The 14,056-nt window shown below is 35.7% G+C and overlaps 1 protein-coding gene across 2 annotated transcripts; it reads right to left on the bottom strand.

Annotated features, from left to right (window-relative positions):
• Nucleotides 1–2,285: 2,285 nt before the first annotated feature.
• LOC145675974 (uncharacterized) lies at nt 2,286–13,488 on the bottom strand. 2 transcript variants are annotated; one of them, XM_081746803.1, is made up of 5 exons: nt 13,058–13,488; nt 7,573–7,986; nt 5,652–5,811; nt 4,182–4,289; nt 2,286–2,467 (listed from the first exon to the last, which is right to left on the bottom strand). In XM_081746803.1, the coding sequence occupies exons 2-5, from the start codon at nt 7,981–7,983 to the stop codon at nt 2,427–2,429; spliced, it is 720 nt and encodes a 239-aa protein (XP_081602929.1). In that variant the 5' UTR covers nt 7,984–7,986; nt 13,058–13,488; the 3' UTR covers nt 2,286–2,426. The 2 variants fall into 2 exon arrangements, 1 of the variants encoding a protein (XP_081602929.1); XR_014129255.1 differs by lacking the exons at nt 5,652–5,811; nt 7,573–7,986 and having other exon boundaries at nt 2,438–2,467; nt 13,058–13,280.
• Nucleotides 13,489–14,056: the final 568 nt, after the last annotated feature.

The following is a 14,056-nucleotide window of genomic DNA, read 5'->3' as shown; positions in this document are numbered from 1 at the left end:
TAGGCGAAATATTGTGAATTTGTTACCTTGTCATTTTGTGTATGAAAATGGCAAGACTAACTGTAGTCATAATCATAGGAGAACTAGTAATAGCAACTAAACAAATAGTGCAAGTTCGGAATAAATACATTAAATTAATTGGTAACTGGACAGAGAAACAAGTTAATTTTTCTTTACTTACACAAGAGTTGAATGGATTACCGGAAAAGCTATTGAAATTAAAAGTCGATACAACAATCGCTGAGCTACATTTAAAAACGGATTATATTATGTATGTAATAGGTGTGATCATCATAGCTTTAATATCAACAACTACATTGCTTGTAATATTGTATTGTAGACTTTACAAGTCAATTCGGCAATATAAAATTCAAAATCAAGAATAATATTAATAATAATAATAAACTAATAATAATAAAGTAAAGTGTATGATGTAAAACCATGTTGTATGTGCCTTGGGTTGGAAAAAAAAGTTTTACATTTAGTGGTATGGAGAAGAAAACTATTTAAAAAAAGAAATTCAATGTCGGAATGAAAACCTGGAAAAGAATCACTTTATTAGTATATTAAACAATTGGTAAATGAGTATAAATACTTAACAAGCGAATGTGGTAGACATGAGTCGATAAGCCTAGGTAATAGATTCCTAGACTAACTAGGGTCAGACTATCCATTGGCGAAACGAAGAAGGTATTTGTACGGAAAATGTCGCGCGAAAATAGAACAACAAAACTCGGTATTTTGGTAATGCAAGAAAAGCAGGAAGAATAAAACTAGTAATAGGATATCATAGATAAAAAATAGATAACATGCAAATAGATAATGACTAAGCTCAATAAAATCAAAACATCAGTGAGATCAATAGCTGAAAGCTATGTGAACGTCGAAAACAAGAAATTAATGTCTATTAAAATAAGGATAGAAGCTTGATAAATAGATAAATACCCTAACAGCACAAAATCTTCCCTAGGATGTCCCATGGCCCTCCCGCCCGGGAAAACGGGACTATCCCGGGACGATCCTATAGGACTCCTGCGACATCCATGGGACTGACACGCGAATTCCAGATGTCCGCGTTTGTCCCGGGAAACGGGACGACCCGTGGGACTCCAGCGGGAGTCATGCAGGAAGAATCCCGTAGGAAACCAGAGGATATCCTCAGGCAGAACCACGTACGCGAATGGGATAATCCCGGGACGATCCCGTGGGACTCCTGAGACATCCGTGAAATCCTGATGAGAATCCTACGGGATTTCAAACGGAAGCTCATGTGTAACCGTGTAGCATTGCACCAGAAATGACGATGTGAATCTATTGACTGTTTTTAGGCTCTGGTTTCAGATTTGCAAACACAATGTACAGTGCAAATCAAACGGAATATGTGTTATTTCACGTGTAGCCTTTGAAAAGCCAGAGCCTAAAAATAACCAATAGCTTCACTCTGTAATTACCGATAGAGCTATCGTGCAATACCACAGGGTGGCCTGTACATGAACTTCCGCTTCAAAGTCCCAGTGAGTCCCGTCAGGTACATATTTATAGGCTATAGGCAGTGGCGTATTTACGATTTTGTTTCGGGAGGGGCTTTGCTATCTTTCGGGGGGGCTTTCCCTGGAAATGTGAAAATTCTGCAAGATATTTCATTTACTTTACTATACTAAGTAAGATTTCGGGGGGGAGGCTTAAGCCCGGAAGCCACCCCCCTAAATACGCCACTGGCTATAGGTAAACATTTCAAAAGCAAATGTTTGACTCGTTGACTTGCACTCTCTATTATCGCAGTAACGTTTCCAATGATATTAGCTATGGTTAGGTATATTTAAATTTCGTGAGAAAATATATCAATTGGTGCCTTTGGACAATCTCCTTGTTGGCGGGATAAACTGCAAAATGTAGCCAGTGGATGCTTGACGCCACATTGTATCATCATCAAATCCTTCAGACGTCTTCCTTGTGACAAAGTGATCTGTACGATTCAACATAGTCATATATGGGACTATGCGAAATAAGAGCGAAGATGTAGCTATTTACAATATATAAGTTATCTGCATATAGTATTTTTCCACATTACTTGTAATAATAACTAACTTAGTGTTGTTCAGCTGTAAATTTCTCCTCAAGGGATAGAAAGAAAATAAGAATGGAACATGATTCAACTAGGGAAAAAAAACTGCCTTTTCTGAAACATGAACCTAACTAATCATTAATAACCGAAGGTCACGTTTGGATCGTAGTTATCTAGCATCTGTGTAGCAAAGAAAGATATGCTTAATAAAACAAATGGGTTACACACGTACAATCTTTTATTCAAAAGCTATCATACATGAAGGGATTTTTTCACCCTTTCAAAATATACATCTAGGGTTTTATAATGTGAGCATTTGCATGTTCATCCCGGCTTCAGTCACATAGCACTTTATGTGTATTCATTTGCCTGTCAACATCGCGCTTTGTTCATCCCCTTTCCCTACAAAATGGAAAAGGAAAAAAATTCTGTTAAAAGACGAAGTGAGTGCAAATATTCATAAAAAATTAGCCACAGAAAAATCTAATAATTACGTTAAATACGTATGGATGTATGGAAAGTAGTAAGGAGATGACACTTGTTGGAATTACTCGCTTTATTATTATGATCCAGTCATAAGACAATGAGACCTGTTTTGCTTGAATTGAAAAATCTTTTCGCTAGAAATATGTAAGTACATGTGATGCTGCGAATCAGTCGCGCTTCTGACAAGAAGTGAATATAATACTAAGTATTAATTATAAACCAACAACGAACTTTAAAAAGCAGAGAAAGCACACCAAGTTTGGATTTAGTTCGCATAGCGATGAATATATAAAGTTAGCCTTTAAATCAGTAATCAAGCCAAAAGGCAAAGACAAGCAACATAGCTAACTGTCCAGGCCAATCGAGGCACACACACATTCCAGTTCGAGCTTTGGATAATGATGTTTGTCTCTTTTATTCATTGTTGAACATTACTATCCCTTGACGTAAGTAAAAAATTGTTTCAATGAAAGAAAAAAAACTCTATCCATTGAATTCATTTACTTTCTTTTGTATCAGATGTCATGTAAAAAGTGGAAAACGGAACATATGAAGCCAAATTACTAGCATTACTTTGTTACAAACCTTGAGATAGAAGTTAGAAAGAAGCAACTAAGTAATAAACAAAATACAATATTGATACAAGTATTTGCAATGGGATGACCAAAAATTACCCGAACCGTACAAAAAAGAACAAGATTTCCGCTGGACACACACACACATACACACACACACACACACACACACAATGAAGATAATGTGAATCAACTGTGGTGTAGAACAGGATGTCTACTGGTACTTGAAATACTGATATTTGATTTTCTTACTGGAAATATTGGAATGTACTGGAAATTATTGTCTAATACTGGAGAAATATAAAGATTTCCTTTGAGACCCTTCAAGATGGCAGTCCCATTATCTGGGTGTAGGTGATGATAAAATTAATTGGTCAAACATTGAAAGAACTTGGTAATTCGAGAAAGAAAATCAATAGTGTTTCCTTTTTTTTTTAACCCACTAGTTTCTATGCATTCTTTCCATCAGAATATTAAAGAACTAGCTTTATCAACACATTTTACAGCTTCTTGAATATCATAGTATGCCTTTTTTTCTATCCAGGGTGGTGTTTTGAAAATTTGTAAGTCAAGAAGTCAACTCCAGTAAACACCCTGTAGAATCCCGAAGGACGATCGCCCCCAAGCAGTCTTTTGGCATGTTTATAGTTTATGTGAAAGTATATCGTGTAGGATTTCTTGGGACATGGCAAAATAACATTAAAAAAGAAGACTGCCTGACCTGTATGAAGATAAAAATACAGAACTATAATAATTAGAATAGCCATCTACACTATTTAAAAGTCATAAAACGTATTTAGTAGACACATCCCACTTCGTAAATGGGTTTCCATGCCTATCGCGGGTGCGTTACACATGCAAAGAGAGTGTATTATTAATTTTACAACGACGTAGGGTCGCACAATGGTGTCTTTGGTGCGACATCAACAATACATTACATTATAATACAGAATAATTTTATGTATTATAATTGATTGCTTGAAGCTTCCCTTCACCACGTCGACTAAGTAAGAGCAAGCAATTTACAAACCTAAAAGTGTCAATATGTTACTTACGTTTCTCTCTTTTCATTCTTTCCGTTGCGTGACGAAGCCAGCTTTGAACTGGTCTTTTGATCTCAGCATCTGTAGCAAATTTGCTGGACGCGTGTTGCCTCACTGTCTCTGGAAATATAATATTTCTGAATGAGAAAAACTGGCAAATTTCTGCAATAGATATGTGTTATAACAAGAAGGAATATGAAATATAATATTCGACATGCATTTCAATAGGTGAAATGAGGTTCCAAAAGTTATGGGATACAAAGATAATAGGTCTATTGTGCTATGCCTTCTCGAGCATGGCGAGTGCAGCAACTTGTAATGGCATGGACTCGACAAGTCGGTGGAAATCCTTCATAAAGTCTTGGTTGTTGGCTATTATGACGTGATTGTTGCAAGTAAAACGTGTGCACAAATGGTTCGTACGATGATATCGTACATGTTTCTATGAACTTTATGTCTAGCAGTATAGTTGGCCGATTCATTGTTTAGAATGTTCTGCAAACCAATCGCGAATAATTTTGGCTTGCTGATATTGTCTAGGTCAATCGGACTCGAGGATCCAAGAATGCCATATAAACACGCACCACATAATTACAGGCCACAAGCTTGTAACTGCCTTGTTGATAACTTGAGTCTACGGCGTCTAGAGTCTCCGCCACATACGCACTCTACCATCAGTTCGTATCAACTGGGATCATGATCAGTATGGCTATCCGGCATATTGGCAGTTATCAAGTGCAACACACACATTGATAGTTTTCGTCGTAGAAGCAACATCACGGTCAATGACCTTTTACAGAGGTTCAAGTAACAGAAGTCGAGTGCTATGTGCATTTATATTTGTTTTCCGCAACACATGAAGTGGTTCTATACCGCTATCCCATAACTTGTAGGACTTTAGTGTATTTCAAAAACAACATCCTAATTTTATTTAAAATCACGAAGCATTTCAGACACGTGGTAGCTTGTAATTCTACCTTATAATTAAGTTTAGAGGTTTTTCAAAACATGAGAAATATTTGTGTACTATACCATGATTTAAAAAAAAAATCTCCTGGATAACGCAAACTGCTCAACATTATAAAAAAATCTACCATCCATTCTTCTTTCTCAAAAATAAATTTTAAAATAGAATGAAACAACAGTTCACGATCATTAAATTTTAAGAAAAGTCAATTATGATATTAAACAAGTAGTGAGTATCAAGAAACTAAGAGAATAAGTTTATGTAAGCTGGTATAAAATACTAATTCACAATCCTGAATTTAATTTCTCGAAACATATCGACATTTATTTTCTCATACAAATTCTTTGGAAAAACTGAGCTCTGTGAACAAATTACTTCGGAGAATTGTCTTACAGTACTAACTTCTGGATAATTTTTGTAGTGGATGGTCGAATCGAGTGGAAACACATACAAATTCTAGTTAATCGTCTTAAATAATAACATAAGAAAATATATAATAAATCATAATATATTACCTGTAAGAACATCACAAAGTGCAAGGGCTGAGAATGATGTCTTCGTCTTTCCGCCTGTCCAACTTATTTCCGCTGCTAACATGTTGGTTAGAATTCGCTTCATTATATTCGTAACAATACTGTCAATATTAGTACCCCCTATCTTACGGAGCTCTGCAATCTGAAATATAAAATTTAACATTAAATTACGCACCAAATTTATCAGAGCACAAATATAAAATTCTATTGATTGCAAACTTGGTAATTTCAGGAATTATCAGGTCTTAGCACTTTAAACGTTATGAACTTCATAAAAAAATTTTTCGAGGTATTCTTTGTATTTTTGAAAAAAGTATTTAAATTACAATAGCGATACTAACACATTAAAGTATACTTCATTCTTATCGAAGTTGGTTGTTTTCAATGTTTCAGTTAAAAATATTTCTCGGACATTAAGAAACACCAAAAAATACTCAATATATTGTACACATCGCGAGAACATATACCATTATATTCACGATACATACTAAGCTTTATCGCACAACAAAAAAATTTCGAAGACTGGGCTTCGGCTAAATGTTTGTCTCCGACGGTGTGCACAAGAAAGAAAGAAGAAGAAGAAAAAAAGAAATTAAATCAAGATAAAAAAGAAAGAAATAAGGCAAATTTTTTAGGCACTCAAGGTGTATCTGACACATTCAAGCCGGTTGTCTGGTTCTGTAGATTTATTAGTTTCATATGGTGTCTCCTGTTTTTTTTTTTTTTTTTGAAAAATGTTGATTGATTTGTCTGTTGTACGTATGGTAAATGCCTCTTTTATTGATGATTTTTTTTCCGTATGTAGGTTTTTTTTAAGAACATATTGGCTGAGCACATATGTAACCATGATCAACGTTTTTAAAAAATGTTCTAGAAGGGTCTTAGCTCTTCGTAGTCTCCTGTGGCAACGGGCCTGCTACATCTTAAACATACACATATCGTTAATAAAACTGAATTAGAAACATATTTGAGGCTGGCTACTCTTTTGGGATTTCAAAACTCCCTTACTCAAAGTTTTCTCACAAAATTTTACACTAAGTTACTCAAATGGGTACTTTCGAATTTTGAAAATAAATAACACACTTCAACTATACTATAGTGGATAAGAAGAGCTAAGTAAGGAATTGTAGAAGCATAAGAATATTTTAAATATTACAGAAGGTATAAATATGTATCTCTATTTGGCAACTTTCAGTCTGAAGCTTAGCACAATTTACATTACATTAGTGCACCACAAAAATACAGTATTCTACCTCTGTATGCACGTTTACATTACAAGAAACCTAAACTAAAAGGAAAACGTAAATTTCAAGATGATGATCAACAACAAGAACTGAAAAACTGATTGTTACTACTCAAATTTAAATTTAAAATTTCACAGCATGGGACCTAAAACTGCAAGCAAGTTACGCCACAAACGTTCCTTATACATTTAAAAGTGATCACCAGCATAACAAAAAATGAGTAGTAAAAAACTGCACAATTGTAAGTTAAAATACTTTGATTTGACAAATGTACATGACTCGCACATGTCCTGTTACCTATAATTTATATGTATAACATAGGAGAACCGAACTACCGCTCTTCTTTTAATCACGTAATTGTTTACTTCTTTTAGTGCTCAGCCAACAGAAATGGGGATACTATCTGTCTCACCCATAAGAACAGTATGAGTTCCTTTACAATAAGACATACAGAAACAAACTGGTTTGGCAGTGATTCTTATGTTTTCAGTTAAGCTCAAATTTCCCGTTTTTTAAAAAAGAAATCCCTGACTTTTCTAGAATCTTCAAATTCACTGGCTTTTCGCGGTAGGTGGCAACACTATATTTGTCATTTGTAAAAAAACATACATTTTCTTCTCGTAACTAAATATATTCAACAAATACGGAGCTAAACATACCAAAAGTCTCCTAAATGCTGGATCATTTGCAATCCTCCTCTCACACTCATAGAGGTCGTCCAGCGTTTGAAGAGGGAAATTCTCCAGCGGTGATCTTTCATTATGTTCATCTGATATTTTATGTCCTTGAACTTCTTCTGAAGACAATCCACTTCCCGATATGCTTTCATCATATGTTAGCCTCTGTGAAGAATATAGGGGTTCCTCCACAACTAAAGTATTACCTCGAACATTTGCTGACACGTAACCAGTGATCGGGGACTTTCCATTGTTTGATTCAATATTAACTTCCTTATCTGATGATACAGTCTTCTCACAGATTGTTAACATCAATTCATCTGTCTCTTCTTTTATCCGTCTTCGTAAATGCCTCGAAGATATGCAATCTGCGGATTTTCTCTTTCTTTCCATTTCCTAGAATTAATGAGAAAAATCAATGCTTGAAATTTCAGCAGGGCTCGCAAAAGCCATGTTTGAAAACAGAAACAGCTTTGAGTTTGAAACCAGACCTTTTTTTGTTAGTGTTTAAACCAGGTTTTTTGGTTTAAATTGATTTGCTTTAATTATTTAGATTACATGTGAATAGAACTAATTTCGTTTGACCTTAGCAAGCTCCCTCATGGCTGTATGGTTAGCGTACGCGCCTTTGATGCGGGAGACTCAAATTCGCGATGGGTGCTCATGTGACTCAGATTCCACGTTAAGCTGTAGTTGCACGTCTCATATAGCCATGCTACTGAGAGACCCTACACTCCAAGCCTAGATTGTCCTTAACATCTTTATGTAACAGCGGAGACCTTATGAAGGATGGAACCTAAAGCTTAAAGTGGGATCAAATCACTTACCCAGTTTGCACACAAGAAAAACTGTCCTCCGCCTGGCCCCGAACCCAAGACCTAGCTCGACCCTCTGTAGACTCATGTACAGAAGAGACCTGATAGAAATATGTTATATTGATCTTGCGTACTTGTGAATATTTTAAATTATTTTAGAAAGACAACTGCACAAGTGAAATCACTATACAGATTATTGAGGTGAGCGAGCTTTTTTTTATTATTTTTTTTTATTTTATTTTTTTTATTTAACAGAACTAGTCCCAGGTATTTGGTGACCGAACTTGGCAGGATCATAGTCGACTAAGTTTCAGAACTAGAAGTTGCGAAACCTTATTGGCTACATCCACATCTTATCAATTGGACTTTTCAGTTTTAATTTTAAAGTTCCAGCCTTTTTTAAGAAATAAACGTCGGTTTTAGCGAACTGGCTATTATACAGTGACAATAAAATAAATTTTAACACCATGTGTGTTGATTTCCTCGGGGTTTTCCCATTTCCTTACATTTCTTTCATTTCACCATTTCACTTATTATCATCATCAGTCTCCTTTAGCCTAGGGCATAACCCTAGGAAAATTAATATGCAAAATAAATCTGCTTATGAAAAATCACACCGGCACGATTAAAGCGGGAGCTTTTCGATGTAAAATATATATATACCGCTCAGCTCTGTACTGAAACTGCACAATCCCGATTCACAGAATACTATCCGCATTAGAATAAAGTGAAGTGGGCGAAGCCCAAATTCTGTTGTTCCCTAGTAAAAAATCAGATTGTAATTATGCTAATGTACTGATTGCACCAAACCGAACAAGGTGCTTTTTACGAAAACTTGTATTTTAAGCGCATGACTTAACTTTATTACGTCATTTTTATTGATGTCTACTTTCGGAGCAGCCTTTTATGTTGTGAAAGGGCTCATCAACCTCCTGTTGCATAAGGATGTTAAGGCTACACAAACTTAGTTATATGTAACCTAAATAAATAAAGAAATCAATTTGAACAAAAAGTAACAATGTGAAAACAATATGGTTTAATCAAATTCTTTTCTTTCGACAAAACATGGTTTCTGCCAACCCTGGCAATAACAAGGATTTATGAGCAGTAAGCACAATACGTTGTAGCTTTCCATTACTTTTACATCCAACACCGCCTTCCATCACTCACTGGCGGGTGTAGGACAAAAGCTCACTAGACCTTTTGTCTAAGCTGACTAAATATATAAATAAAAGAAACACATGACTGGGATAGTCATCCATATTTTTCGATTATATTTGCGAATTACCACTTTTACGTAAATCACACCGTGCAGATTAAGAATAAGGTAACATGTTCCAGCCAATATTACCCTTCACAGATATTGTTTTTCTCTTTTCCTCCTCTTTTCAGAATACAACCCTCGCTCAGCTTTTACAATTTGAGTTACTGCAATACTTTTATCTTTTCTTATATTACAAATCGTTGTCATAAAAAATCTAAACTAGTATATTTTAATATATTAGCATTAAATTAGGTTTGCGTATTTTGCGAATAAAATATAATAAAGTGCGTGAAGAGTGAAGTTGCCTAACTGGGATGGCATTTAGTATTTCCCCCAACTCGATCCATGGAACTGGTACTGCAGCTTAGTGAACCATTGTGCTAATGAAAGAAAGAAAAAAAACTGCGGGGTTTCTCACCCCTTTCGCTCGCTCAGCTATGTTTCGTAACGCAACTACGTCACTTTTTTTCAGGGTTGGCAAAAACCATGGTTTTTATTGAAAAAACCAAAAAAAACGGTTTTTTTGGTTTAAACCAGGTTTATTTGGTTTAAATAATTTGCTCAAAATTTCATATCATATATGGACAGAAATAAGTTTGTTTCGCCTTGATGTTATTATGCAACAGCCGGGTTATGCTGGAAGGGGTCACATAAGCTTAAAGCGGAATAAAAACTGCTTCTCGAGTTACATCCGATAGAAATTGTCCTCCATTTGAACTCGGAACCAGGACTAATTGGCCACAAATGCGATACGTCTACCGACTCACTCACGAAGGAATCCTGATAAAAATACGTTGTACTGATCTTTACATGCTTCTTAATATAGCTCTCAAGAGTCATTTCGGAAGGACAAAAAGATAAACAGTTGCACAAGTGAGACCATTATACTGAATTACATATGGACAATTTCAAAGTACTACGGAGTACAGAAGAACTAATTTAATTCAAGTTAGTTAACAACGACTTATATTGGTGACGACTTAATTTGCATATCACAAAGATACGAATTATTTGGGTCCACTTTGGCTCAGACTCATTTATACATAAATAGATATCGAAGATACTTCTCATTTCACTAAATGCCTCTCGTGGGGTCTGTATGACCCTTCCCCCCCCACACACACAAAGTACGGAATTTCGATGTATTTTATTAATAGTAAACTTTGAAACAAAACAATATTTAGAATGTTTCTTTGATTGCAATTAGGCCTACATAACAATAATAACTACAAAAAAAAATCACAAAACAAACATTTATAAACTTACATAAAAAGAGTTGCTTTTGTAGTATAATCTTTTTGAGTAATGAATGGGGAATTTAGGTCTGAATATAATACGAATAATATACGGGAGTGAAACGTGATAACCCACAAATGTGTGTTCATCAAGATTTTACAAACACTTACACTTTTACGAACATTTTCGTTTTTTGGTTTAAACCAGTTTCTTTCTTTTTTTTTTTTTTTTTTTTTGAAAAAACCACCTGGCTTAAACCTTGGTTTAAACCAGCCAACCCTGCTTTTTTTTTAAATCAAAATCACTACCGTAAAAGACTGGAGGAGAAACAAAAAGCAACCCCCAAATTGAATTTAATTAAGACTTTAGTTATTCGCATAAAATCTTTCGTCACTGGTGCCTGATAACCCGAATCACGCTTCACAGTCTCGATATTTGGAAATTCTAACCTTTCAACCTCCGTTGCGTTTTGAAGGGGTTCGGCTATTATTTGTAGTTGTAAGTCGCAAATATGTTCGGGGGGCTTCTAACCCCGTTCGCTCGCTCAGGTAGACCTGCATTTCGTAAAGTAAATACACCACTTTTAATTTAAACATTAATATAGTGGAGAGATGTAACTCAAGCTACGTAAAAAAAAAAAAAAAGTCTCCACAGTAGCCTTTAAACTGTTTCATTGCATCGTCTTTGCAAATTTCAACACTATGATGAAATTTGCATGAGATACGTCCGGTTAAAATTTGTAAAAAGGCAGATTCTGCTGCGCTGCTTTTAAGTGCAACACTGTTGTGTTTGCTTAAGTCACTTCACAACAGAAAAGAAACACAAAACATATGATGAAAGCAGTTTTAATTGAAAATAATCCATGTTCATCAATTTCGCTAACTAACACCTTGGCGGGTTAACTTTAGCAGACGGCTCTACCAAAAGAAAAATTTATAGGTCGAAAAATATTAGTAGTAAAATAGTGAAACGGTAATATAATTGTTTAAACTCATAAACCATATGGGGCCGCGGTGGCTCAGAGGTAGAGCGTTCATCTCTGGTGCTTGGGGTCCCGGGTTCGATCCCAGCTCGCGCCAAGTGAACTCTGTGGTGGACAAACACCGTGTGCGTGGGTTTTCTCGGGTTCTCCCGTTTCCTCCCACTTTCTTCATTCCACCATTTCATTCATTTCTCATCATCACCGTTTCCCATATCCTCGGTGCACAATCGTGAGACGTTAAAATAAATATTTCATTTCATTCAATTTCATAAACCATATGTGGGAGTAAGTAACATAGGAAAGTATATGTTATGGTGGAACTATTTGCTAAGGCAGAAGGCGGCTGAATACAAGTTAGGAACGAGATGGTAAGTGTTGTATCTGAAGATTTGGGAAATGGTTAGAAACAATGGTTGCAGTGCAAAGGCAAGGTTCTAGATTACTGGTCCCCCTTGCCATTGAGCAGTAATAAAGACAGAAAACAACGTGCCCTGCGGGGCTCTAACCCGCCTTCACTCGCTAACGCTCGCTCGGCAATACTGTATAAGTTAAATGTATAAACTTTAGTACAGAAAGAAATCTACCCATCTACTAATCCACATCGGGGACCAGTAATCTAAAACCTTCCCCATGCAAATCATGTGTCACTTCAAAGGTAGAAAACAACTTGCCCTGCGGGGCTTCTAAGCCCCTTCAGTCGATCAGTTATGTAGCGTTTTGTAACACTAGTGCTCCAAATCTAGTAAAAAATAACTAGACAATATTTGCTCATCTTCGCTTTACCACACATATCTTAACAAAATCCCAGAGGCTGGTGCTGGACACTGAATGGCTGCTTATCAGTTTGGTACATCAACAATGCAGGTTTTATGGTAAATCAGTTTGCGTGCTTATTCTTAAACTGTACGCCATAATTTCAGCATGAAATAACAGTGTGAAATAAGAGTAAGAAGGTTTTAGATAATTATTTGAAACATAAAAAGTGAAAAATATTTTAAAAGATTCCGACCTATTGTAAATCTGCCCATTTGTTCATAGCATTCCTGCTCTGTTGAACTTTAAACATTGAGTACTACGGCTGTATGATCACCATTTCATCATTTTTTTACAACTAGAATAACAACAACTATTTTTTTTTAAACCACTAAAACTTTCATTTCACACACTTACCGAAATCAAGACTAAAATCTGTTGGAACACTTAATATTTCACTAACATCAACCACTGCGTCACCGCTGAACCTCACGTATTCCCTCCAATACCACAAACCACAATGCAATTGTGACAAACAAATGACGGTTCCGAACGCGCACCACAGCACTGAGGACCAGGCGAAATTTTATGGTTTATATTTTCTTTTCTGCAGATTTTTAAACATATTCTTTTATTATGAGAGAAATACGTATAATTTTGTGAATTTCTATTTCCCGTTGCTAGTGGCCATCCTGCGGGACAACCGTGGGATTCCCATGCATATAGACCCATGCCTGTCCCAAGCGGGACTTCCCTGGGATTACCTATTTATATCCTGGATTTTTTAGGATCGTTGTGGGTCGTACGGGATCATAATGGGACGTCCCGTGGACTACTTGTGCTATTAGGGTAAAGAATATTATAAATACTATTAGCGTCAAACTAGAAAAAGTAAGCTTACTAGTGAAATAAATAAGTCGTAGAAAGTATGCGAAAAGTTTTTAAAAGAAATAAACATCGAGAAGGAAAAAGTAAAAATAATATATAAAAGAATAGTTAATAGACGTAAAATAGTCAAAAGCGAATACATACGTGGTGCATCGTGTCTAGAATAGTCGAACGTGGTATGTAAACAAGGTATTTTGAACTAAATTTGTTTTCTAAATTCAAGTTTTTTTTTAAAAAAAAGAGAAAGAAAGAGTGAAAATAATTGATACTTAATAATCTATATAATAATCAATTGGCATATCGATAGTTATTAATAATAAATGAAGTATTCATTTCATTAGATATTTAAATGTACATGCAGGGAGAGAATCAACAGATTCCATCTTCGATGTTGTACGAGCGAGCGAGGATGCATTTCTTGCGCTCCTCACTTCTCACTGAGCGGCTGTACTCCGTATCTAAGGGGCGGAGTCAGGCGGCCATTGTGGTTACTGTTTGGCCACAAGCCACTCCCACATACAAGAAATA

Source organism: Thermobia domestica, chromosome 18 (assembly GCF_964235325.1).
Source record: "Thermobia domestica chromosome 18, izTheDome1.hap1.1, whole genome shotgun sequence".
Taxonomy (NCBI): Eukaryota; Metazoa; Arthropoda; class Insecta; order Zygentoma; family Lepismatidae; genus Thermobia; species Thermobia domestica.
This window is presented reverse-complemented; position numbering and strand designations above follow the sequence as displayed.

Excerpts from the sequence above, each read along its gene's own strand:
- LOC145675974 (XM_081746803.1), bottom strand. The coding sequence starts at position 7,983 with ATGGAAAGAAAGAGAAAATCCGCAGATTGCATATCTTCGAGGCATTTA. Across the intron at positions 5,812-7,572 it reads CAGCATTTAGGAGACTTTTG|ATTGCAGAGCTCCGTAAGAT; the intron begins GTATGTTTAGCT and ends TTTATATTTCAG. Across the intron at positions 2,468-4,181 it reads AAGAATGAAAAGAGAGAAAC|GGAAAGGGGATGAACAAAGC; the intron begins GTAAGTAACATA and ends TCCATTTTGTAG.